We start from the raw sequence: 27850 nt of genomic DNA on the forward strand, positions 1-27850 counted from the left end.
ACGTAGAAGACTGAAAATAATGTAAATAAGAAGAGAGCACTTATGGTTAATATCATATTATTAATTTAGAGCGGCTACCAATGGGGAGCTTTCTCTATAACGCCCGTAATGTCCCAATCACAAACTGAAAAATCATTTGCTGGTTTTATGTAATACATGTACAGTTGAAGTCAAAAAGTAAGATATCAATCGGAGTTTTATTTGACGTCAACAACGCACCCCTATGCAAGTATAAAAAGGAGTGGAAAATGAGGTTAAAGTAACAGAGTTTCGACGGATTCAGCCGGAGACTTGCCGTAATGCTTGAAATATCCCATGGTACAAATTGACGTTTGGGTCCGTAGGGTAAGTAAACTTTGACCGTGGAATAGACAAAAAAATGGGGCCTATATTAAAAACAACCTGCACCCACCATGCATAAAGTTATAAAAAGATTTTGAGATATTCATCACGATCCATACTTTGATTCGTATAAAATCCAACAGTGTAGACGTAACAAATCGAAATACTACGAACTAAAATATTTAAATAAGCCCTTTACCTTCACCTGCATTGACGTCGATGTGATCACGGTAGACAAATCATGTCTACATTTATTTCATATAATCTACACTAACATAATAAAGAGAGGAAGTTCATAATTTTTATGTGTTAATGTGAAAATCGTGAATAATAATTGAGATTAAAAAAACACACATAAAACTAGCAGACGTTAACGTATAGGATACTTTTTAATAATTATAAAATCGCAGATAAGATAAATCTGCAAACTAAAAAACAATAATTATAAAATTTAAAAGATAACGCTTGAACTCTTGAATGAGAGTAACGAACGAGCATTGACGTTAAACATGCATAAGTAGCAGTAATTACTTTTTATAACTTTGTGAATCAAAGATTAGCATTTTTTCTAACTGGGGTTTTCACGTACATTTAGCAATTGTCCATTTATTTGGTTTTAGAAAATAGAGAAAGGTGCCGAAACCAGAGAAACCAACACAGCAATGAGTGGAAGTCTAAAATGATCAATAATGACCAAATTACAGGTCCATCACCAAGCAGGCCATATACAGAGTTCTCACTATTTCGTTTTAATCTTCTGTTTGTCTACGGATATAAAGCCTCCTGTTCTTGAGCAAATACTTGCAATAGTTATACTTTTATTTTTTGTGGTTTAATGGATATTTTTAAATAAAAAATTAAATTGAATGAAATAATTTTCTTGTTGCTAAACAAACAACTAAGAAAATGTCTTACTCTTGCATAGATGATAGCTTGCATTAGACGTGGTAACGATGTTATGAAGTTTTGCATGCAGTGCTGTGGAATATTTTCGTATTCCTCCAACAGACCCATTCTTAATTCCCGCAAATTCTCTGGCATCACTGAGCGATTTTTTACCTTCTTTGACAACTCCTCCCAAAGGTGTTCGATAAGGATTAAGTCAGGACTTCACGCTGCCGACTCCAAACATTGAATTGAATCCTACAAGTAGTCAATCAACGATCCTAGCTTCAATCATGCATAAAAAACCCACCAATTATTGTCGACAATTAGTGGCATATAAGGAACAACTACTTCTGACAACACATCTTCAATGATGAGCAGCTATTCGGCAACTACCCATAAATATCAATTTTGTGCGACCTTCCATAGAACTACTTGCCCAAATTGCAATACCACCACCTCCATAGATTCCCGGATCGAAATTGTTGCGGGATCTTATCGCTCTACTGTTCTTCTTCAGTCCCTCTTTCGGCCAGTAAACCTCAAACGAAACCTTCCAATAACTAGATTTTAGTACAGTCTTGCTCAGGCCAATTGATGCTTTTTCTTGCAAAACTTCAACGAGCTGTACTCTGCCTTGTCGGAAGTTGTAGACCAGTGGCAGGCTTTCTCGCACGAAATCCACCTTCTGAAAGACTTCACCTAGCAGTGCGTAAACTAACTTGTTAAGTCGTTGCTTGATCTCAAAAGCGATAGAATGTCGATTACAGAATACATTCGAAACAATAAAATGATCAACTCTCTGAGATGTGAACGATGGCGAACTGATCCATGCATTCTTGAGTAACTTTCGGTATCTTGGTAACGACGAAAGACCCTTCGGACATTTGTTCTGGGATTGTTAAGCAGCCTGGCCATACGTTTGCCTTCTTCCATTTTCCGACAATGGTATGATTCTAGTCGAATCTGTATCACTTAAAACCTTCACTCAAAGAAATTTGAAATTTAAAAATGGTACAACTCAAAAAAATCAAACCGAAACGTAGAAAGATGCTTAAGAGAAAAATCAACAAAGAAGAGATTGACTATTCAAAGATTTATTTACGAAATTCAATTGTAAACACAAGTGGGAGTTTTATTTACATCTAATACTTTAAAACGGACCAAATATTTCTGTAAGATAATTAATGAAAGATAGATAGTCTATAAGATAATTAAAATTATTAAGGGTGACCACTTTTTTTGCCTCTTAACCTACAGAATAATTTGAAGTAATGACGTACAGTGGTCAATCTGTGTCATTATCATAACAATGGATAGGGAATTAAAAATTAAATTTAAAATGTGAACTAATTAAGAAAATATTTCAATGTTATCAGTTTAAGAACATACATGAAGTACTAATGTACTTTTTAAAAAAATTTCTTGCACGGCAAGAAGTTAATACGGAAATGTATTAAGAATTTGTTGTCTTATGTGTGTTAACAAAATTTTTTGCCCTACATTTTAACAAATGAATATGAAATAGATTAAGAAGTGCGATATTTTAAATCTAACCTGGACTGTTAGAAATCCGATTTCTATGTATGTAATTGCAAGAAAAAAATCATTTCGCAGCATTGGTACCTAAGTCCAAACGTAACCCAAATGACCTATAAAAAGTATATATAAAATAATATTTGGAATGATGACATACAGTATGTTGAATCTGTCCAATCATCATAATGATTAGGAATTTACAAAAACAAACTTAAAATGTAAACTGGTCAAGAAATATTGCAAGGATATAATTTTACGAATATACGTGATGTACTAATGTGCAACAAGAATTTAGTATAGACATTTATTTAAAATGTGTTGTCTTATTTGTGTTAACAATATGTTTTGAGTTATAATAGATATAATATATTAAGATATAATACATATTGAATTTAGACCTTTAGAAATCCGAATGAATACAAAAAATATCATTTTATCATTGCAGTATTGCTTTTCTCCAAACTTAATCCTCTCAGACACAGTCCCTACCGATAATAAAAATTAATGATATAGCTATTTTATAATAATGAATATAAGATAAATTAACTATTGTGGAAATGAGCAATATGAAGGTAAGGGCAGACCGAATGCAAGTATTGATGTTTACAGCTGTTACTGAACCTTCCAACCTTATACAATCTACAGCGAACATTCTGGAATATTCTAGATTTCTAACAAAAAAGCCAGTAAACTTAACGTAAAATATTAAATTGTCATTTTGATCATTTTGTGGTTTTGCGTTTAACGATGTACAAACGAACATGAACAATCATGTGCCTTTCTAATGTGATTTATTTTTGTTTCAATCTGTTAGGGTTCACGACAAAATGGAAATTGCATATAATTTTAACGAAATTAAACTTATACAGGATTAATGTTTTACACTTTTAGTGTTAATATATAACAATAATAATTTAATCGTAATGAGGAAAAATTTCAACAATCTGCATAATGTTGACTGTTTATTTTTAGGCAAATGGTAAAACTAAATATCAACGTTAGATAAAATAGAAGACTTTTAAAATAATAGTTTTAAGTGATGTTTTATGCTGTTTCACTGGTCGTGCAATAACGCTATAAAAATTGAATGGTAAAGAGGTCAACGTTTGGTGATGAGGTCGATAACGTCAACGTTAGTGGGCTTATTTGTAAGATTTTTCGCCCTATTGTGTCGACAAAGGGGTTTAAACAGAGCATGTAACAACAATGACAATACGACTGAATAAGAGGTACGTGTAATCATAAAACTATTTCTCATTTTTTGCCCCTAAATATTGGTCCGTCCAGGCATAAACATAGTACATTCCTGTTCAGGCGTGTTTTGAAAAATTATTCATGCGGCGAAACCATTTTTTTATATTGTCATTAAATATGTGCAAGATCAAGTTCGTAAGAGCGACTTAAATGTAAATTTTTTTTTAAAGGTGAGCGTGGAAAAATGAAGATAAAAATGTGCTTAGACATGATTTCTTTTTAATATTCAATTAACGTTCTACATTTTTTAAAATGTGAGAACATTTTAAAGAGTTGAAATGTTATTCTGTATTCTAAACCGAAAGCCACGTGTTTTACGTAACGGTCCAATGCACAATAGCAGCAGTTGCAAAAGATTTTCAAGTACCTGTTTGTCTGTTCGCAAAAGTGGAAAACCAAATCGGGGGGTCCTTCGAACTTGCGAAAGTCCCGAAAAATCCCTCTGCCTTATTTCCTTTCTCTAGCGGGAAATCACTCTGCAGTTGTAAACGACCGAGGAGCAGAATGCTACCACGAGCACGAACTGAAGCAGACTGAGCGCTCTGAGTGGAAGAAGGGACAGATCGCCCCTCCTGGACGCGGACCCGATCCCCCTCATTCCAGTCTTTTCTTTGCCGCCGTCCTGGTAATAAATTGTGAGAACGACGGCCCAGTATTAATTACATATCATGTATTAATTTTTTACATAGAAAATTACAGACAACTCCTTAATCCCGTACCACAATTAACAACCTCTAAATATTTAGAAAAAATTGTAAAAATTACATATTTCATTATTGCAGCAAACAATTAACAAGAACATTTTTATTAACTTTTTAAGCTTTAAAGATGTAAACTATAAGATTAATAAATATAAAAATATAAAACATCACTGACAGGCAACAAATTCCACTCAATTGATTTTTTTCCATTTTCTCGTTAAAAGAAAATTCTTCCCTTCATTTGTCTCATTGTTTTTATCAATAAATATTTGTTTATGCCATGTTTTAAATTGGGAATATCAGTTTGAAGTAAACACACTTAATCCTTAAGCCAAAACAAGGATAAAGGATTTTTCAATGTTTACTTCTTACGGAATTTAAAATGTTTATTCAGTCTCATTTGAATTCTGAGGCAATAAACTGTTTAGTTTTCATCTTTGTTTTCTTAATTTTAACTGTTAAATTGCGCGTGGTGTGGCACGTATTAATGATGGATGTTCCATCAGGTAAGCGGCTATTGCCATCGGAATCCCCTGAAACACTGCGAGACATCGTTAGTTTTCGAGAACCTGGGTCCTCCCGTAGAAGGCCCGGTTCAGGACGCTCTGGGTAACAGAAACACAGGATGGTCGTTTTTTTGAGTTTGAGAATTTTGCGAAACCGGCACTTTATGGTTGTTCAAGGGATTAATCAGCTCCAGGAAGTTCGAGGTGTCCAAATTTCTGAACGCACTGCTCGAAGAAGATTAAATCAGTATGGACTGATGGTTTTTCACCTCGTCAAAGGACCAGAATTAACCAAACACAGAGTTGCACGGCTCGCATTTGCTCGAGAACACAGCCATTGGTCTTTGGACGATTGGCCTGTTAAACGTTTTACAGATGAGTGTAGATTTGCATTTATGGGATAACCTCAAAAGACGAAGAGCACGTCCTTCATTTCCTGATACACTCCACGATCTTGAAAGGACTCTTCGTGAAGAATGGGCTAACATCCAGCAAAGAGACATTTCCAGACTGGTAGAAAGTATGCCGAGGCGTCTTCGAGATATAATTAATGGAAGAGGAAGAAATACGCGATATTGAAATGATAATTAAAAATCTAAAACCAATTTTTTTAAAAAAATTCTGTCCGTCTTTGTTTTTCCCCCTTAGCAATTTACATTTGTGGACAAAGACTCAATTATTAAACTTAAAAATCATAAAACATTGATTGATTAAAGCTGATTTATGTTTGTGAAAATATCTTAAAAATTAATATTACAAAATCATAAAACATTGATTAATATATATATAAAAATATATACAAATCAAGTTATATCACAAGTGAGTGGGATTTTTCGCCTATCAATGTATATAAATCAAATGTATCAAACATTAAAAGATTTGTAGCTGTAGATATAGATATTTTGTAGTAAATTGAGCATTTACTTCCTGATAAAAAATAGCGAAATGTTGAAACGCCTCTAGCAACCAGTACAGAGATGATAGTTAGAACAACGTGATCATTAATGATCAAATTAGTGGTTCATACCCCTCAGACCACAAAGAACTCTCACTGTTTCGGTTTAATCTACTCATATAAAGCCACTATAGGTTCACTCTTAAGAAATTTACAAACCATATAACTACCCATCATGACAATTAGAATGATCACAAAAAGTGTGTTAAAACGTCTTAAGATTATTAGACAAACCAATCGTCCTTTAACGTCCTTTAAATCATTGTAAACTAAAATATTTTTGCTTTTCATAAAATGTATATGTATATACTTTTTCCTTTAAAAATAATACATAATTTATTTAGTTCTTATGGATAAAACTTCATTATATATGTTTACTTACACCTACAAACCATGAACTTTGCAGTTAATATTCATGTGTGTGACAATTATTTACTAACAATCAAACCCTCCATACATTAACCATCTTTATATTTATAATATTAGAAATAAAAGCAATAGTTGATTTATCTGAAAATCTAGAGTATTTATATTAAAATAGTAATAACAATAATGGCAAAAACCTTTCCACACCCAGACTATAAAAACGTCTGGAATATTGACGCATCAAATCGCATCAAAAAGTTTAATGAGAACAGGTAGACCGGAAAAATACAATATAAAGGAACGGTATATATCTGTACTTGAAGGAAACTGGACAATTTAAATTTAAATTTTGTAGAGGTTTTTAGAATAGTTTGTGGGAGATTTTATTTTATTTTAATAGTAAACGACGCTGACAGTATCCAATCGCATATACATGGATTTTTCAAAGCAAAACAAAACTCAATGTTACCAGATAAATATAAATAATTTTTTTTTCATAAACAACGTAAAATCACCAGCGGATGTGTTAATACATTTAATAACTACATGGCATGGTATTCAAGATAAAACCAATTTTATGTACAGATTATTTATTTTAAGCCAGCTCCAGACGTACAGAAAGGTGCCGAGTGATAATAGGCGGACTGGAAAAAGTCAAAAAGGTCAGAAAAGTTTGAAGTTTGAAGAAACTTTGCACCTGGAAGTATAAAATTCCTAAACTCTTAAAATATAGTAATCAGTAGGAACATTTAGTTTTTTAAAATATCAATTACATTGTTTGTGTTGGTAGTAGTTATTATTTATTTATCCCTATTTTACAATTCTAATTAGAGCTTTAGTAAGCAAAAAACATTTTAAATTTGAACAAGGGGCACTGTATTTTCAAAGTGTATCTGTTTTTAAGAGAAAATCCCCTATTCTAATCAGTAAGATATTTATCAGGATATTCACCGTAACGATGAAAAATTAGCCAATATTTTTGTTATTGAAAAACCTAAAGAAAAATATTACATTAAGAACAACTCGAGTCTAAATTTACTGTTCAATTTCTGTAAAGAAAATTCATATCAAATTCGGAATTTTTTATGTGGAATCATTTATGCCCAAAAAACGGTGTTAGGACTTATGAGTTATGTCCGTTGAATTTTTATTTATTTTCATATTCATGTAAATCATGTGTATTATATTGTAAAATTGTATTATTTGTTCTGTTAAATTTTAGAAACTGTATTGTTTTTACTAACAATAACTCCAGGTATGTTTAGTAATCATAATTGACCGTATTAATTATTCTAATTAAATATTATTTTTAACTAAGGTCTTATTTGACATGAAAAAGCTAGTATCACGAGCGGGATCCAGAAGGTCGTGGGTTCGAATCCTTCGTGACATTAACTTTTTCCTCTCAAATAAGACCATAGATAATAAGGATAATCAATTGAAATAATTAATAGGTCATTTATGATAAAGACCTTAGGGAATTAAATAAAACCAACAATAAGTGTAAGAAGAGACCAGAATTTGATGTTTCTCACGTTTTTAATATTAATTTTTAATTTTTTTAAAGTGAAAAAATACAAAGAAACAAGCAAACTGTTGTTTCAAACATAATGACGGAATCCCGCCCCACAGTTAACCATTAAGGTTACATAATCACCATTGTAACATAGATTGTTAAAACAAATAAATTTGTTTAATTTATAATATTGACGAATCTGCGTTATAAAATTTCTTTAATCAACAATCTAGTTATCCATTTGTATATCCTGTTCAATCGATAAATGTTAATTCTTAATATGGTGAGCTACATTTACACATTCTTAGACACTCTGTCATAAAAAATACCCCTCTCCGTCACCGATGGCCGGAATTGTTTTACGTGTACGATTCAACTCCGTTCTACGGCAAACGTAATTCATTTTATGTAAATGTACATAGATTTGCAGATAACAGTGTAAACAACATTTCACTTGACTTTAATAACCTGGCATTTCCAGACGCCATCAGCGATAAGAGATGAGCGGTATTAGTGATAAGCAAGACGAAAATTCACCGACCATTCGAAACAGAATGACTGATAAACATTAATAATGTTAATGGTGAGTCATTTTCCAATATGTTTGCATCATAAAAATCTAAAAATATACTATTATCGAAATAGCTTATGTATTTTAAGTAAGTTGGTTGTCAATAAAAGCTAATTCTATAAAACTACTGCCTATTAACAGAGAATGGTAACGATTTAAGCTATACATTTTTTTCTGTTCTATTTTTTTAAATTGCTGCTTCTTTGCACAGAATAAAATTGCGTATACTATTTTTTTAAACTAATAAACTGGTTATATATATACAAATTCGTCCAACAAAGGTTATGGAAAAGTTTAGTTAGAAGAGAAAGGTTTTAAATACATTTCCAAATATGAAAAGATAAAATTTACCTTGGCCCTTAACCTTTGAAATTACGTTTTACACGCCATACTTTCAAACGAAGATTCGTTTTATTAAATTACAAAAAAAATGAAAAACCACCATAAAATTAAAAAACCCGATGAATTACCCATGAAATGAAATTTGACCACCTAACTACTCTAAATTCATGTAAAAGGTTTACAAGGCATTTAAAAAAAAAGTCATTCCTCGTATCATGGATAGCGAAGTAGGCCAGATAGGCACAAACGAGGCCAAAATCAAGACAAAGATAAAAAAAAGAGAGATAAAGAATAGAAAAAAAAATAATGAAAATCAATGGAGACGTATTTATATCTCCACTACGCCTTTAATTATATTGAAATAGCATAACTGAAGAATTGGTCGATATTGCACTGGCAGTAACTCATCTTCCGCGTCTGCACGCCTACATCTCTAGGTACCCGGATTTGCACCAAAAGGAACGGATGACTCAATGTTTTAGCCTACATAGAGCATAAACGGCTCGGCCAAATCTTTTGGATTTACTATCTATATTCCTCTCTGGTGAGATTTTCCCTTTTGAGAAAGGACGAAGACGCCCGGCATCCGCGCGTAGGCGTCTGTAATGTGTAGCAATTTTCCAAAGCAGTGACAATGACCCGCCGTTTAGGCTGAGTCATTGGGCACAGTTATTCCAAGGGTAACCTCCAGGAAAACCAGCTTATTCAATTTATTTATATAATTTTCCTTGAGGTCTGCGCTCATAGGACGTTTCATAAACGACTAAATCTTTCCAAACGAAATACTTAAAATACGTAGTAAAATATGGTGTTGTTTACTATTGAAATGTTATTGAAAAGTTTTCTATTAGCCTTATCTCTGAAAACGAGTCCTGCCTATTTGACATTTTAAGGTAAGACTTCAATTATTCCAAGGCTTAGGTACCAACTTGATTTCCCTTCGCTTTCTTGATCTCGAACCATTCCTTTTTTTCACGATCATCTCCATTTTGTGTTAGAGGATGTTTTCAGTTAGTACGAACTCAAAGTGTATGGAGAGGTAGGCCCAATGTTAAGAATTATAATAATTTTCATATTGTTATTATATATAAACTTGGGTCATTTAGATTGATGTAATCAGGATTGTAGTACGCCGTTAGGTTCATCTCAATGATAGAATTTTTTTGATTAAGTGATTTCTCCTTGACTACATCAAAACAAAACAATATCAGATGTTCAAAAAAGATTCCAGGTTTCTTGGGAACATTAGTTCGTCAGGATTATGACCGTCCTTCCCGCGGACCATAGCATGGCCTAAATTACAGCTGGCAAGGAAGAAAAAGGCAAAGAGGGAAAAAAATCCCACCAGACATTAAACACACGCTCGTTAAAATAGTAGTTGTAAAGCGTTTCAAATGATAAACCCAACTGAGAGAGTAAAAAGGAAATAAAAACACGTTTTCCGAAAATAGCTTACAAAAAGAGTGATTAACGCTCCCGTCTGGATATTTTTTTGGGAGACGAAACGAAAATTAAATTCGAAAAAATTATTAGAGTTAGCCTAGTGGTTAAGGTGTCAGACTCTATGCTAGTAGATCTTACAGTCGTGGGTTCCATTCCCACTGTCGTCTCGAGTTTTTTCTGACGCCAGGGGACTGTAGCCGCAATGAAAATTGACACGGCACACATCTCAGCGAACCTGAGATTGGTCCCAACCCCCTTCGAAAATGCTTTTCCACAATGGTCTATCACCGGCACACCGGGGCTCAATTTACACACGCGAGCTCCCAAAAATGTAGCCAGGAAGGAGTACAATAAGGTGTATAGATCGCTGTGCTGAGGGGAAAAAAATCATCCCTATCTACCAGCACTTCTAACTTTGAAGGAAAATAAGATCTGATTTAAAATTAAGAAAGCAAGTAAAGACTCGTCTTTAATTTTTTTACTCAATCCAATTTATCCTATACTTATTCTTCGCTATCTAGAGCAATAAAATGAGTCAGGAACGAACTCTTGAAGAATAAACTACATAATCACGAAGTATTAGTGGAGTTATTAAAGGTGGGTCATCGATTTAAGACATATGTATGAATAAAGCATAGCAATTTCGACGGAAGACGATTCAAGGCAAATGATACAATAGAACAATGATTTCGATTAAGGCTAATTACATTTCACATGGAAATTATAATTCCGCTATGAAAATTCAGCGTTGTATTATTTGCAAGTATATTGATACAAAGGAGAAAATGCTTTGGTGTGATAAGGAAGGTTTTTCGAATTCAGAAATTTACAAAAACCAAGCACACAAACACATTAAGTTGTTTGCATCAATAAATATACATGGGTGAGTTTACTTTCTGTTCCTTCCATAGATTTTTTTTTTACTTTTATTTTTGTCTAATTTCTAGTGATCCAATAATTTCAATCTAATTTTCCAGGATAACTGGATACTGATCGGATAAGAACGTAACTATTTCGAACTGCAAGATACACGTCAATGTACATTTTTCGTAAAATTTTATAACGCTGAATTCAACGGTGCAAACGGTTTTTAATTTGGTGCAACCATTCTCAAGTTATTTGCAAAAAACGTTTTTGGAACACCGATATACGGATAATCAAAATCTTCTATAACTTCTTTAATCAACCACTAATTTATTTATTTATAATTTTATATTTTGTTTTAATAGTAAATGAATTGCTCGTGGTATCGGAAGAAAACTTTCGCAATAGTTCCTCAAATAACATGGATTAACAGGATGTTCTAGATGTAGCTACGAAAAGGGCGAATCGCGCGATTCAGCCTGGTGCAAAATTCGGTCCGCTTTCCCTAACAGCAGAATCATCTCCACGTTTTTTTTGTAATGTATGAGACATTTTTACTATATGCCCAGTAAATCGAAGAACGTAAAAATCAAACTTTAGTAAGATAGTTTTTAATTTTTGGGCTTATTCAAATGCCTCAAAGATTAACCAATGAATATTTTATTTACGTTTCGTTTGTCAAACATTAATTTCCTTAAGTTTCAATTTCTGGACCGAAATTTGCACTAGGCTAAATCGCGCTTTAATAGGCTACAATCGAGAGCATTTTGTTAATTGATGTTATTTGAAGAAATTGTTCCGAAATTTCTTTTTTGTACAAATATATAGCAAGTACTATCAATTAAAATCAAAAATAAATAGAGTGGTGATTTTTGAAGAAGTTGGGGAAGATTTCTTCTATCAGACAAATGTTGGCAACAAAAATTTAAAATTTTCAAATACATGAGAACGATTGCTCCAAATTATAAACAGTTTGCACTGTTAAATTCAGCGTCAAAAAAACTTTTGAAAAATGTACATTGATGAGCATCTTTCAATTTTAAATAGTTATGTTTCTATCCTATCCCGTTGTGCTGAAAAAATACGTTAAAACTTTTTGGGTCATAAGAAACTAGAAAAAATTTACGTTTCTCGGGATTTTTCCCAAAGACACTACAATACAAAATATAAAGGTGAACAGAAGTTAAACTCTTCCTGTATACACACACGTATGTACATGTATTTGTATAAATACTATGTATTGTATAATATTTGTAAAATAGGAAATCTGTCAAAGTTATGGCTTTACAAAGGATTATTGATTAGTGGGGAAAAATTTTGGCGTTTTTCTTTTGAATACAACGTAAAGAATATCAACAAACTACTTGGTAGTGCTCACCAAAAATATATAAATTACGACTTTTTAAAAGAATGCGAATGTTTTAAGGAATGAAAAGGAGAATATTGTAATGCGATGGGAAAACCATTTATTATCACTAGATGCTTAATGCGGAATGTATTGGGTTGTCCGGAAAATAATGCAGGATTTTAAGTTTTCATTAAAAAAAATCTATATAAAATATTCTGTTTACGTTTACAGGATTACTCATTTGTATGAATGTCANGGGAAATTATTTTGATTAAAGAACATTGCTTTAAAGTAACTAGTTTCTTTTTTTTTGTTTAATACCAAAATCCTGCATTATTTTCCGGACAACCCAATAGTTCGAATTTTCAGCAGATTGACTCATATGATGGGAATGTTTTATTTTGTTAATCATGTTCCTATAAAAAGAACGGAGGATATTTTGCAACAGGGATTTGCCAAGAAAAAATATTTAAATCTTATACGACCAATGCATATATGTAATCTTAAAGCCTCTCTAACTAAAAACTCTTATCAGTGTTAACAATACGTAATAGGAAGCAAATTGATGATATCTGCTACTTTACAGCTCAAGTGCTCAAATTGAGATCATTTACTGTAAATGAATAAAAAAAGTTCCCTGTTGTTGTATCATTTCCTTGTAATCTTAGAACTCGATTATTTACTGTGTAAGTTTCTTTACTACTGAAATTGTTTATTTTAAAGTTTGTTTCAATTATAATTTTTGTTAAAATGATAGTGCTATAAAGTATTTTTCTTTTCTTAACTTATCACTTACTACTATTTTGTACGAGCAATTCCAGACCACCTGTATAATTTAATTACAAGAAAATACAGTATTTTTTTCTATCTATCTAATATTTGTAAAGTACAAACTAGATTTCAAGCTAAAGAAATAGTAAAAAATACTAACACGGATATGTACTGATTATGAATACTAAAGTGCATTCTAGAGGAAGAAAGCTCTTGCTTTTTATAAAAAGTTTAGAAGCTGTTTACGAATTGAATACGAAATGAGGAAACCCAAAGAAGCGGAAGTTAAACGAAAACAAGGGTAAAAATAATTTCTTTTTTAAATGCAAAGGCAGTTCTTTAGTCGAGATTGTCTCTTGATCTATTACGAAGTGGACATCACACACGTCATGAATACAGCATCAGGGTTCTAAATTAAATTGGATTGAAATTTAACCCCGTTAATAACCACACTCGTAAAAATAATTTAAAATACTGTTATTTTAAGGTTTATGGTAAAAGTAATGAGAAAATAATTATGAGAACATTTGTTTTGGAAAACAGGAAATCTTAAATGAGTACGGCTGTATAAAATTGAACATGTGGGTATACACGTAACTCAATATTATTGGGTCATAAAGCAAAAAGTGTAAAACCTTTATAGCCTCTATATATTCCTCCACGAATTTATTGCTATGTAATTGTTTTGAATATAAATTATTTATAATATGTCCTCATTTAAGCTGTTTTACATGGTACCTAGACTTCATTACCGACTGGTGCACTCGGTGGCGTATCAAGCTAAATGAACGAACTTAGAAGAGGTGCCCACCAATGCACAAATGTACACACACAGGTAAATCCTGCCCCCCATCTAACCAAATCCGCAACCTTGGGTTCTACTTGGACAGCAAACTTACACGCATAAAACAAAAAAAGACAGGAACTGAACCGAAGATAAAGGCAACTTAGATGCCTACTTGAACTCAAATCCACAGTAAGTACGCATTACAAACCAACAATTACAAAACACTGACTAGATCGATTTGGAATTATGGAATCGAGCTAAGGGTTCAGCCAAGCCATCTAACATCCAAAGAATCCAATCTTTTCATTCTACAGTCCTCCGTCGCATCCCCAACGCCCCCTTCTATGTCATTAAGCAAACCATCCACAAAGACCTAGACATACCATTCTTTACGGACATGATCCAAATATGATTCCACAACAAGCTCTCCTCCCACACCAATCCACCAGCTCAAGCCTGCTTGAGTATTGTATGTACAGGCATAGGAGAGTGAAGAACTTTAGTTTGAATCTTGCCTACAGATTAGGGTTTTGCTTATTTTTTATCCTTAAATTAAATTTTCTTTTGCCTTGTTGTAACACTCTTTTTAAAAATTCCTTTCTAAAGCATGATGTTATAGTATAAACTGGCACTACTATGTAAATATTTTTAAACTGATGTAAATATTTTGAATAAAGGTTCTATTCTATTCTAGAATTTAATTCGTACAATTACGACCAAATTTAAATCAATCAAATAATTTATATTCTAGAAAAGTTCATATTTTTTTATTTTATTGTTTTCTGTACGAAAATTTATACATTTAACAATTTGTTAATAATCGATCTGGCAAGTGGCAGTAACCATTGGATGGGGAACGGGAGATGAGCCGACCATTGCCGGAACTCTCAAGGATTGTCGGTTGAGGTTTAGGGTTGGGTTAGGAGGTCACAATGAAGAGACCTTACTGCTTAGCTCACACCGTTCAAAGAAATTCTTTGTGAGGGGGTTTATGTGGTAAACAACGTAATCCATGTCCGTGATGTGCAAGTAAGAGGAGAAGTTTGTTTACTGGGGATAGTTTAGAGTCTCTGCACATTAAGGGAAACAATATACGAATTGCCACTTTACCTTTATTCACTTTATCTCTTACATGGACGGCGAAAGTTAGCTTACGGTCAAGTATTACTCCAAGATACTTAACAGTAGCAGACCAAGGTATTATCCAACCTCCGAAGACGACATGCCGATGCAACACAAGCCTGCGCTTTGTAAAGAAGATAGCCTCCGTTTTTGAGGGATTTATTTTAATCCTCTATTTGTTTCAGAATCTGCCAATATAGTCTGCAGGCTATTATCCAGGACGAAGTGTAGATGGCAATGTCATCAGAGTACAAGGCCAGTCTGCATCATGCATCATCGTTAGATATTGGCATTGTATTGAAAAAGATAAGAAAAAGAACATGCCCTATTACAGATCCCAGTGGGACACCAGCAGATGCGTCACAATTTTGAGACAGGGTTGATTTGAGAGAGATTCCAAATTGCCTATTTTATAAATATGAGTGAGTGATTTTAATGAGCTATGGGGGAAAACTGTAGTCTATCAGCCTGCTTATCACACCAGCATGCCAAACCGTATAAAAAGCCTCCTGGATATCCTTCAAAACAAAACCAGTGTTCTTTCGTTGGTTAAACGCCCCAGTTACGTCATCAACGACTCTAGCTAATTGGGCAATAGTGAAGAGTACTGATCGGAACCCAAACTGCTCATAATGGATATTTTAAAAGGTGGACATCCAAATAATTAAATCCCAAATATTATTTTATTGGAAAGTCTGTTTTGTTACATGACCTTATTATATATAGTTTAAACTATTAAAACTATTTTTAGTACTATTTTTATTTCAAGTACTGAAATAAGGCATGTATTAAATTCGATATTCCTGGACTTTAGCACTATTATAAGTTAAACTTTAGCAGTAGATGCCATGAGGTCATTGTTGCCCAGCGCCGCATACTTGAGTTTGACTTTCAGTACATTTCCGTGGATTAAAAGGATGTTCCTGCTTCATAAAGGTATTCTGCATAATACGCGTTATTGTACCAACGGAAACTAAATGTCTCTTAGCGTAAGTGAACCACACGCTATAGAAAATAATGTTGAGTAGCACAGGAGTAAGAAAAGGTTCGTGGTTAAAAGGGAGCAAATTATCGTTTGAATTTTTTTTTTACATATTCATGAACTGAACAGTAACACTATAAAAGAGTGTGTTACTGAACTTAGCGTTCATTAAGTTCATGAACGTCACAAGCTCCATTGCTGAATGGAAAAACACCTTACGAGAAGTATGTGCGAATTATTTTATTCAAAACTTCGGAAAAATTGGTAGATCTAACAAAACTGTCGAAAGATATGAATTTTTTTCAGAGCCGAGAGCCACGTAGGATGAGTATTCCCGCAATGATGGGATATTGGGGAGCATATGTCTTGAAGATAAACATTGCTTCATATACGCTGTACCTAACCAAACATCAGCAAAGCTTTTACGTGTAATTAATTTTTTAAGAATGGTTAGAGATATAGAATTTTAAAAGACAATAAATTATTTTATTAAGCTGTGAAGTCATATAACAGAAAAGACCGAAAGACTTGATATGGATTTTTAGTTTACTTTTTGTTAAAGTAAGCTAACTGTTATTTAATAATATGATAATATAAACATTAGCATTGACATATTTAGCATATTTTGCTGTTAACAAAGAATAAAAAAAACTATTTTTCCAAAGTTTATCAGTTAGATCAGCAGTTTCCAAACTTTTCTGTTTTGTTTTTCCAGCGCCCTTAATATATAAGAAATTTTCCGCGGCGCTCCAAGTCAAAACAATGGTCAATCTCAGCGTGAACTTTATGATAATAGTAGTAATTCATTTTCAATTCAGAAAAGCATTGATATAACTAAACCTCTTATTTTGTCTGCAATTTTATTTAATAATCAAACTCCTAACTTTCTGGTGAAATTGAAAAACTCGACTTTTGAAAACGATTACGCACTTAATAGCAAAAATATAAAAGCGAATTCTTTTTTTGGAATATAAAATATACAATTGCAACTGTCTCGTTAACATCTATATTGAGGTTGAACAAGGGTCTTAGTTTTTAGGTTTTATAATGAGGGTTTAGATTTTTGATTCTTTTTATAAATATAAAAATAATAACAATTTTTATAGAAAATTTTCGCGGCGTTCCAGGGAGGGAGCCGCAATGCACAGTTTGGGTATCACTGGGTTAGATGGTTATTTAAAAAATGATTATTTTTTCTATAAAATCCTAGGTTATGCAAATTAAATATGATATGTGATGGACTTGCCATGATTGAAAATGAATTTTGCGGAATAAAATCGAATTATTTAAACATAGGCATGTTCTTAATAGATTATCAAGCTATGTTCTTTCGATGTAGAATATTATATCTAGATTTACCTTAGATAATCACGTGTATGGTAAGGTTGAAATGTACTCAATGGAATACATAACTTTAATATTCAATAATCTATTGATGATGATGATAAGGGATACTTTTCGTATTTCCTTAATTCAGTTCAATTAACTCGAACCTCCTCTTAAAATTCAACAGAATAATCTATGGAAGTGATGCAGAAATTGCATCAGATGATTGTCTACATTTAGTCCTTTGTTAATAAGAAATACAGTAATATTTTTATTACAATTGTACTTAGCTTAGTTTTACTGTGTCTAACAAAGCACACAGGCCTGACAAGTACTTTTACAGACGATGAGGGTGAGAAATTTCTTTACGCTTAATTGGCACGTTAGTCGGCATTCTCTAGACGATTTAAATAAATCTTAGACGTCGAGGGTAACAATTATCCTTGTGACAAGATAGCAGTGCGTGTCCCACTTCTCTCCGAAAGAACCGGACAAGAGCCCCTCGAGCATGACCCGGTTGCCGGGCTTATTCCCACAAATCGATAACCGATTCGTGTTTTTGGTATCTGGATTAACACGGATCCTTTCAAAATGATTGATGCGGAATTGAAAACCTCTCGTAAACCAGACTTCCACTTCCGCAAATAACTAATGTCCGAGTTCAAAAAGGGGCAACTATCAATTTGTGAAAATGTCAATTTGCTCAGATAGCTTCCCAAGCTCGAAGCTAAAGTCATCCACAAAAAAGTTAACTAATGCTCCGGATTTAAAAGGCACCAATTTTTTAAAATAGAGTGAGTACAAAATAAAACTACTTCAAAATTCACAGACAATTTTCCCTACAGAACCATGATTTCTTTTTCATTATAATTTTAATTAAAAACAGATTTTTTAGCAGCATAAAGTCTATTTTGAAAGCTAGAAGTGAAACATTGTCTTTGATTTAGAGGCCTTTCCAATCAGATGCTCGTTGTATAATTTAAGATTCAATTTGATATTAATCAAAGGTCTCTTTGTCAAGAGTTTTTATTGTGATGAGATTAAAAGATTTTATGTCGAGACATGCATTACTGACCATTTTTCAATGTCGCTTAAATAAAACGTAAGCCAGTTTTGTTAATAGGAAAATAAAGGACGTAGTATCAAAGAGGATTAATTTTGAAATTTTGTATAAATTGCTTGAGGCTGAAAGTTAGGCGTAGAATTTTGGAAATAAAAAGTTCAGTTGACTCAGCTTTGGACGAATTTTATAAATTGTTAAACTACTGCATACAACATAGTCTTTTAAAGTTATTGTAAAGAAAAAAATGTTAAGGTGAAAAGTTGGATGACAAAAGGTATTTTGAGTTCGATTAGAAATAGGGATAAAATGTACAGAAAATCACTTCAGAATTTTGTTTAGTTAATAAGCACAGCAATATAGAAACATATTAACGTAAGTAGTTAAAAATGCCAAATCTATTTTCTACAAAGAACAAAGTACTAATTTAAAAAATGATTTTAAAAATATCAGGAATTTGTAATATTAATGAGGAACTAATAGTGTAGTTATAAGTTATAAGATTATCTCAGATGATGTAAATAACAAAATTGTTTATTTCTAAATGATCTAGATGTCACTTCTTTTAATTATTTTTTTCAACAATTGGTACTAAAAAAAAATCAGGTAACTATGGACTTAAATTGTAATTATTCTGCTTTCAATATCGGTTTCACTACAATCATATTTTTGAACTTAAACGGTGTCTAAAAATGAAATTCTGTCATATATCAATGATTAGAGACCTAATAATTCCTTCTTTCATGACATCCTTGCAAATTCTTTAATTTGAACAATTTATCTTTTAAAATCACTTCTTTGTCCCATATTTTACTCTCATTTTTAAAAATTTTTCCTTCAAAATTTAAAAAGCATCAGTCATTCCAATATTTAAAAATGGTTCTAAACTGGACATCAATAACTATAGATCAATTTCTTCAACTTTGTCATTTTCAAAGATACTAGAATGTATTAAGAAAAGGTTACTTGATTTTTAATAAATAACAATACAAAAGGAGAAAATAAATATGGCTTCTTACGAGTAAAATCAACTGAGTTGGCTTTGTTTGATGTCATGAATCATATTGATCATTATATTCATAAAAGCGCTTTATAGAAATAATTATGTTTTCAGGGTCTTTTTAGATATTAGTAAATATTTGAATCAGTTGATCATGAGTTATAATTCCTAAAGATGCCTGATATTGGTATTTCTTTCAATGAAAATTTTTAGTTCTTACTTTTCTAATCAAACTCAAATTATGAGTGTTGCTTCTTTTCTTAATACTCCATGTAATATTTTTGCTGATATAGCACAAGGACAATAGCCCATTCTGTTTCTAATTTGTATAACTACTTTGTTACAACTTGATTTATCTGTTAAACTTTTTAGTTATGCTGATGATTTTTTCTGGTGATGATTTAAAAAATGTGTTGTCTGTTATAAACAAAGATCTAAAAATTATACATTCTTGAGTTTCGAATAATTATTTTTTGGTTAACAAGTACAAAACATTTGTACTTCCTTTCTGTTTTAGAAGGAAAATTAATTGAATAGAATGGTCTTAAAACTGCGTTCCATACATGTTCAGACTCCAATGATTTTTCATGTGACTTATTGGTACTTACTAATAAAATAAAATACTTGGCTAATATAACTTTTAATTCCATATTTTAATTATTCGTAGAATCAGCAAACATTTTCATAAATTTTGAGTTTTGAAAAATTTCATGTCTACAAATAATTGAAATCAGTTTATTTTGCACTAGCACAGTCTATTTTGGTTTATGGAATTATCGCTTAGGGTGGAACAACTGACTTTTATCTTAAACCACCAATGGCCACCCTGAATACATATTAAAAGAACTTTAAAGATAAATCACAGATTTAGCACTAAACTTTCATATTCAAAATTTAAGAGTGTGAATTCAAATCAGCTGTTCATTAAATTTTCTTGTTTTTTAAACACAAAATCAAACGTGTGTTATTAAGCAACCGACTGTTAAATAATTTATTGAAATAGTGAGAAGCAGTCAGGAATTAGCATGCATTTTAGAAATTTTTAATTTTTTTTTGCCATTTCGACCTTTATTCGGGTCATATTCATGGCCTGGGTGAACTGCAAAGCACACTATGAATCAAAAAGTATTGACACACCTCAATTTTTCTGCAAATCTCAATAGGCTTAAGATATTTATTTTAAAATTGGCCCTTTATAATTAGATTTTAGAAGCAATGAATGTTTGGAATTAATTGAAAAATAATTAATTGAAGAATCAAAAAAGTAAATATAACAGGGTAAATTTTAAGGGTCAGAAAAGTATTGGCACAGTTTAAATGTTTACTATTAGCTCCAGTCAAAACAAATATATCCATTTTCTTTCACTAGATTAGAAATAAGGATTGAAAATGATACAATAACAACACTAAAACTCAGCCTATCTTTGCCATGATCTAGAATTCTGGAAAAATGATGTTTTTTTAGATGAAAGTAAATTCAACATTTTTGGATCTGACGGATGCAAGTACATTTGACGAAAACCTAATATTGAGTTTCAAGCTTGCCATGTGATACCATGTGTGTAAAACATAGAGTTGGAAGTGTCCTAGTTTGGGAATGCATGCCATAGAATGGTACAGGCTTTATAGACAATATTATGATTGCCAAGAAATATGTTGACATTTTGCAGCATAATTTAAAAAGTAGTGCCGAAAAGCTGGGGATCAAGGACATTTTAATCTTACAACAAGATAATGATCCCAAGCACACAGCAAACAAAACAAAAGGATGCTGTACAACAGTCTTAGGCAATTGAAAACACCACCACAGTCTTCAGACATAAATGCAATAGAACATCTGTGGTATCTGTTGGGCCTAAAAATTAGAAAAAATAGAATTTCTTCAAAAAATGTGTTAAAACTTAATCTGAGAAATTATGTCAAATTGGACAAGAAGTAACGCAAAATCTTGTTTCATGGATGCCATGGAGGCTACAGGATGTCATAGATGCCAGATTTGCTGATAATTGGAATAAACGGGAGAGTCGAAATGAGAAGTTTGTGGCATGGGCAATCGAAGTCTCAAGTGGTAGAGGAGCGGCATATTTAGCCAAAAGTCGTGGGTTCGAATCCTGCCTGCGACACAATTTTTTCATTTAAAAAAATGTGTATAATTAATTAAGTAAATATATTAATAAGAATAAGTTGATAAAAAAATAATAAAAGTTGTATTAACCTAGAACCACAACTGTGAATCATACACAGTCCTGCTAATGTAGTACAATTGTTAATAAAATGTGTTTCTATATGAAGCTGCAATTTGCTTTCAATTAGAATAATTGGGGAGTCGAAATGAGAAGTTTGTAGCATGAGCTATTGAAGTCTCGGTAACTCAAGTGGTAGAGGAACGGCATATTTAGCCAAAACTTGTGGGTTCAAATCCCACCTCCGACACAATTTTTTCATTTTGAAAAAATTGTGTATAATTAATTGAATGGTATGATGACAAAATATTTATGGCATCCAGTTCATAAAAACTTTACAGTAATGAACGGAGTGTACCAATCTTTTTTTGACTGGGCAAAAATCAATTTTTTAAAAACTTAATGGTAATATTATGTAAATTTTCAATTTTTCTTTTTGAATTATGTATTTTTCTAAATATTTTATGAAATAAAAATAAATTTTTGATTGTTTAAAACTGAAACCTAAAAAAAAGTTGAGTGTGCCAATCCTTTTTTGATTCACAGTATGTTGATTGGAAAAAATAATTATACAATATTGATGTAAATATTATAAGTTTTTAAACAAGATTACATACCCAGGAAATGTATTATGCTATTCTTCTGGTGACCTGTTTATTTCCCGTGAAGTTGTTCTGTTTCACAATCCGATAATAATAATTTTACTAATACACTTAATTAATGAACAAAAAAAGAGTTCGTTTAATAAATTGACAAAAAGTATTGATTTAAGCTTTTAATTATAACTTGTTGCATTATCGAACATGTCCGTTATCAAAATGGCGCAAAATTTGAGCCATAGCCTTCTAGATTATCACCCATTTAAATTTAATTTCAATGAAAGAAGAACAAATTTCGAACAATCATCATAAAATAACAAAATAATTGAATTAAAAAGATAAATAAAACTTATGAATTTTTTTTATCGCGTTGCGCCCTTTATAGGAAAATTTAAATCACGATGCTTCAGCGATGCTCAATCTTGGTCTTCTTTCCTTTTTTCCGCGCCATATACGCGAGGCTTAACCCTAGATGGAGTTGGACGAGGATTTGAGAGAAATTCTCAATGAATTCGAACAGTGGAAACAGGTATTGGATCTGTTCGTAATAATTACAAATTCGGCGATAATTTCGTAAAATTTATGCTTTCAGGTCGGCGCCAAAACAGCGGAAAAACTCAGGGCAAAAGAGAAATTGGTTTCCTCGATGGAAAGCAAGGTGAAGTTTTACCAAAATGAAATTTCCTATTTGAAAACTCAAATCGAGAAAAAAGACGAGCATTTGGAACAATATCGAAATATTGTACAACATTTCAACAGCATAGATGGTGAGTTTCATACAAAAATTTTTTAACGGTATTTCATCTACAAGGTTATAAGTACCCTCGGGGTACCGGTGTTTTAAGAAAAAAAAGATCATTTTACCCACCTTTACCTTATAGTGATGAGAACCCTGTCAACGCCTAAACCTTTCAGCCACCGACGCCCCCAAAAACTTTATTTAAAAATTGAAAAAGCTTATACTTTTTTCCCCTTCTTTTTATCTTAAAACTTTATTATCAAACAAATAGTACAGTGTGGTGATTAGTGACCGTTAGTCGATGATTATTCAAAAATCGTGAGATGCGGTCTGGTGTGATGTAGGTTTCAGAAAAACATTTTCTTTATCGTACGAATGTTTCTATCTTCATTAGGATCATCTTAAGGGCCTGGGATATAGAAACATTGTTTGAATTTAACAAATAATTGGAATTTATACAATGCAAAAACTATTTTTTATATTCAATCAAAGTATTTACACAGGAAACAAACACGTTGAGTGAGTAGAAATACTTTGATTGAATATAAAAAATAGTTTTTGCATTGTATAAATTCACTTTTTCCACGTCCTGCATGTATTTGTTAAATTTTAACTGTTTGTAAATCCCAGGCCCTGAAGATGATCCCAATAAAGATCGAAACGTTGGCACGATAAAGAAAATGTTTTTCTTAAACCTACATTACACCAGACCGTATCTCACGATTTCCGAATAATCATCGACTAACGGTCACTAATCACCACACTGTACTTATTATTTCACATTTTCTGCATAAGTGTGCCATTCTTGTGTGTCATGTTGAGAATGCCAGTGAGATATGAGTGTACAGTTTTCTGCACATAGAAAGATACAGTAGGCATGAGACCTGATTAATATTTAACTGGATTGAACTATATTCCTAATAGCTATCATCTCACATCACAAATCATCAATCAGAAATATTAACAATTATTTTAACAGAGAGAAAACTAAAACTGTAAACTTTTGAAATGGTTAATTTGATGTGCTTTATAATTTCAAACAAACCATTCATGTTGGAATTGTTTCCTATTTTTATATACGTTTATAATTAGTTCCTGCTTACATTTAGCATCTACAGAAATATTACAATATACAATGACCATCTCAGTCAGTTAACTTTGTTAAAAGTTCAAAATAAGGGGAAAACATTCTAAACAGTAATAAATAATTAAAAAACAATTATAAATTAAAGGCTAGACTAGGACAATGTTTTTAATAATAGTCAGAGAACCACAACAAGAACTAGATTTACAAATAACAAAATACTCTGGTAAAAATATTTATCGCACCACACAATTTATTTAGTTTAATATTCAATCCATTATCTTTCTCCATTAGGAACAGGTAATTAGAAGATATCGTAGTCAAAATAAACAATAAATAATGCTTGTATCTTGCATATTTCACCGTCTGTCATATTGTAGCAAAACAACATTGGTTGTCTGAAAACAAAATGTTTTTCATTCTTGCTTCATAAGTATGAAGTTATAAATTGTATCTTACAACAGCATTGGCCAATTTATCATTTATTAAAACAAATGCTGAAGATAATCAGCTATAAAAATGTTTATTGATGATGAAAGCCCAGACAGAAATAAAAATTGAATTTAACAAGATATGATACAATCTGAATGTGAAAAGCAGAAACATAGTAAGGTTGAAATTTGACTGAAAAAGGATTACAGTGTCATATAAAAATACTGTTAAGGGGAAAATGCAGCATGTTGTCTCATTAACGCTATACATTGATCATGAAATACCAATTAAATACACACCCAATAATCTGAATCGAAGGAAAGTGAATCAAATCGTGTGAAAAGGTAAAATTAGATCCAGTACAGCAAAATGGGGTATAGGGTCTAAAGCACTGTCAACAGTTTACAAAAGTGTGTACCTCCCTGTAGCCTCATTTAGAGCTGCTGCCTGGTTCTTGGTCAAATAAATAGTAAATAAAATAGTGTCAAAAACTATTTTAGAAAAAAAAAAGAAAAAAAACATGCTATGAACCTCTAAACAATATAAAACAATGTGAAGCAAAAAAGAAACAAAAAAAGTGAATCGGATATATTCCTTAAAAGCTAGATGAAAGAACTTAGTATGTATTTGTCTTTATGATAACTAGCCTTCTCCATGATTTTTAGTACAAAATTAAAATATTATCCAAATTAAAATCATTGTTTCCATATTATGTGTTAAAAAGGAACACATCTCAATCTAAAATAAACCCTATTATGAATTAAATAAAAAGGAACAATCTTAGGGACTTGTTTTTACTTTTAGGGCCGGCAAACTTAATCGGACATCACCAGGCCTCTCTTCCTTAGCTGCACATTTCTTTTCTTATCTTTCTTGTGTTATAAACCTACTAATTTCTTTTTCTGTTTCTCCAGCTATGTTACGATATTTTGTAGTTCAGCGATAACTAACTCTCTCTTTTCTTTGTCCTATTGCTAGCCTATGTATACATCAGGGCCCCATCAATTGTGTACCAAATCAAAGAAAATACACAAAAACATACCACACATATATTTTAAATCTTTCTAAACAAATATTTTTTACATCAATAAACCAATTTTCTTTTTTAAATAACAAATCAAGGTTTCATATATCTTGCATACTTAAATGATGCAGAATAATATTATTTAAATTAATTTGTAGATAAATACTCGGCCCTTTTAAAAGAAAAGGAGGCTCTAGATTCAGAAATTGCAAAAATTAAAAAGGTATTGCTCATTTTTGAAATTTATATTTGCACAGTAATTCTATTTTGATTAATGGGATAGGAGAGGGAATGTGATTTAAATGCCTGGAATTTGGAAAAACAATCTTTTCTAAAAGCTGGTCCAACAACAGTTTTTTCAGACAAAACTCTAACTAAGCAAGGTAGATATATGCATTACAATATTTTCTGCTGGAGCAGTAACTAAAAGACTGTTTAGTTGAAGAGTTGAAGGCTGAACTGCATAAGGTTAAAGAAGAAAGCAAAGCTCGTTTCAATTATGAACAGCATCAGCATCGTAACGATGTGAACTATTACAAGCAAGCTTTATCTACTAACTCAGAAAAAGTAAACTTTTTAAATGTTGCTATTCAAAATTTGTGAGCATTCTAACTTTTTTTTTTTTTTCAACAATTGATTAGTACGAAAAAACTATTGGAAAATTAAATGAAGATTTAGCAGCAGCACAGTTAGAAATTAAAAATTTGCAGCAGAATGGAAGCAATAAGGTTTATCCTGTGTAGTAAATCAAATTTATTTTAGTATTTTAACACTGTTCCTTCTATAGGCCATGAAATCCAGCCAGTGTCATACTGTCCCAGTCCCGGTGGTCACAATTCAATCGATCGGTGTCTCATCGACATCTGAAATTGCCTCGTCTATTTCCAAACAGGTCGAGATCCATAAACAGGTACAGAAAGAAAGAGTGAAATTCCCTTCGGTCAAGAAAAGGAAGCTGTTTAACCCAAAAGAGGATGTGTTAATTTTAAATTAAAGGGAGTACAATCTTTTTCTAATTGAAACACACAAGTTAAAAACTTAATATATAATTGCGTATTCTTAAAATATGTAGTACAAAAATTATTACAAACACACAAAAAAAAAAAAAAGAAAAAAAAAAGAAGCAACATTCAATTCATTCTTATATAAGCTCGTACTATTTTCACATCATCAACAGGCCTGTCATTTTTATCTGTTTCAACTAATCCAATTCGTTTAACAACATTCATCCCTGAATGTATTCGACCTACAATATTGAATAAGGAAAAATTAAAAAATTCATGAAGAATTTATGTATTTTTATTTACCAAATATTGTGTGTTTCCCATCAAGCCATTGCGTTGGAGCAAGTGTTATAAAGAATTGTGATCCATTTGTATCTGGGCCAGAGTTGGCCATTGAAAGCACACCAGCACCTAAATAATACCCCAAAAATAAGGTACTTTTCAAAAATATATATTGTCAGGATGATTGTACCTGTGTGCTTAAGGTCTTCATGGATTTCATCTGCAAACGTACGCCCATAAATCGATGTTCCTCCTTTACCTGTGCCTGTAGGGTCGCCTCCTGTTAAGACAATACCATAAACATGTATTTGAAAAGTTATCACTTGCACTGTCATACCATGATGATTAACCTTGAATCATGAAATCTCTAATGATCCGGTGGAACTTGGTCCCGTTGTAATAGCCCCTGCGGGTGAGTTCGGCAAAGTTGCGGCATGTCGTCGGGGCATGCTTCCAATACAGTTCGACTGTCATTTCTCCCATACTGTTAAAGATATTATCAATAATAATGAAAATGATGGTTCAAAATTTCTGTCTACTATGGTAATACTCACGTGGTACCAAATACAGCATATTTGGGCTGCCATAGTTTATCAGGAATCCCAGATGTTGCAGAATTTAACGAAACCGTCATGTCAATTAGATTCAACCAGCATAAAACACTACTTACAATCTAGCTACCAGTCAGTCTTAAACCTTTAGCTAAGTATACAAATTCGGGAAAAACCGGTAGGTTATTTTTGAAGCTTCATAACAGGCTACAGGCAAGCATGTCCGGAGCATGACAGGAGCGCAGCCTTTTGCTGAAATCAGAAACAAACAT

The 27850-nt window shown here is 32.1% G+C and overlaps 3 protein-coding genes across 4 annotated transcripts in view; 1 reads left to right on the forward strand and 2 right to left on the reverse strand.

The window, feature by feature from the left end:
* The window catches only part of LOC106668483 (dnaJ homolog subfamily B member 6-B-like), a 113081-nt gene extending 108522 nt beyond the window's left edge, over positions 1-4559 (reverse strand). The window contains exon 1 of one of the 2 annotated variants that reach the window (XM_024225842.1): positions 4388-4559. The gene's annotated coding sequence lies outside the window, so the exon portion shown is untranslated. The remainder of the gene's footprint in view (positions 1-4387) is intronic. The other variant, XM_024225844.1, reaches the window with a different exon arrangement.
* Positions 91-26850, forward strand: LOC106662379. Its single transcript, XM_014386440.2, has 8 exons — positions 91-345; positions 22848-22991; positions 23055-23229; positions 25900-25964; positions 26025-26124; positions 26181-26308; positions 26383-26469; positions 26529-26850. Exons 2-8 carry the CDS (start codon positions 22935-22937, stop codon positions 26733-26735), a joined length of 819 nt encoding a protein of 272 aa, XP_014241926.1. The 5' UTR covers positions 91-345; positions 22848-22934; the 3' UTR covers positions 26736-26850.
* On the reverse strand, positions 26792-27794 carry LOC106662380 (peptidyl-prolyl cis-trans isomerase-like 1). The gene is made up of 5 exons (XM_014386443.2): positions 27582-27794; positions 27378-27511; positions 27218-27307; positions 27049-27156; positions 26792-26987 (listed from the first exon to the last, which is right to left on the reverse strand). Exons 1-5 carry the CDS (start codon positions 27659-27661, stop codon positions 26872-26874), a joined length of 528 nt encoding a protein of 175 aa, XP_014241929.1. The 5' UTR covers positions 27662-27794; the 3' UTR covers positions 26792-26871.
* Positions 27795-27850: the final 56 nt, after the last annotated feature.

Source organism: Cimex lectularius, unplaced genomic scaffold (assembly GCF_000648675.2).
Source record: "Cimex lectularius strain Harlan isolate CLEC.00 unplaced genomic scaffold, Clec_2.1 scaffold3, whole genome shotgun sequence".
NCBI lineage: Eukaryota > Metazoa > Arthropoda > Insecta > Hemiptera > Cimicidae > Cimex > Cimex lectularius.

Excerpts from the sequence above, each read along its gene's own strand:
- LOC106662379 (XM_014386440.2), top strand. The coding sequence starts at position 22,935 with ATGGAGTTGGACGAGGATTTGAGAGAAATTCTCAATGAATTCGAACAG. Across the intron at positions 25,965-26,024 it reads AAATTGCAAAAATTAAAAAG|GAGAGGGAATGTGATTTAAA; the intron begins GTATTGCTCATT and ends TTAATGGGATAG. Across the intron at positions 26,470-26,528 it reads AGCAGAATGGAAGCAATAAG|GCCATGAAATCCAGCCAGTG; the intron begins GTTTATCCTGTG and ends TTCCTTCTATAG.
- LOC106662380 (XM_014386443.2), bottom strand. The coding sequence starts at position 27,661 with ATGACGGTTTCGTTAAATTCTGCAACATCTGGGATTCCTGATAAACTA. Across the intron at positions 27,512-27,581 it reads TATGCTGTATTTGGTACCAC|TATGGGAGAAATGACAGTCG; the intron begins GTGAGTATTACC and ends TATCTTTAACAG. Across the intron at positions 26,988-27,048 it reads TGGGAAACACACAATATTTG|GTCGAATACATTCAGGGATG; the intron begins GTAAATAAAAAT and ends TCAATATTGTAG.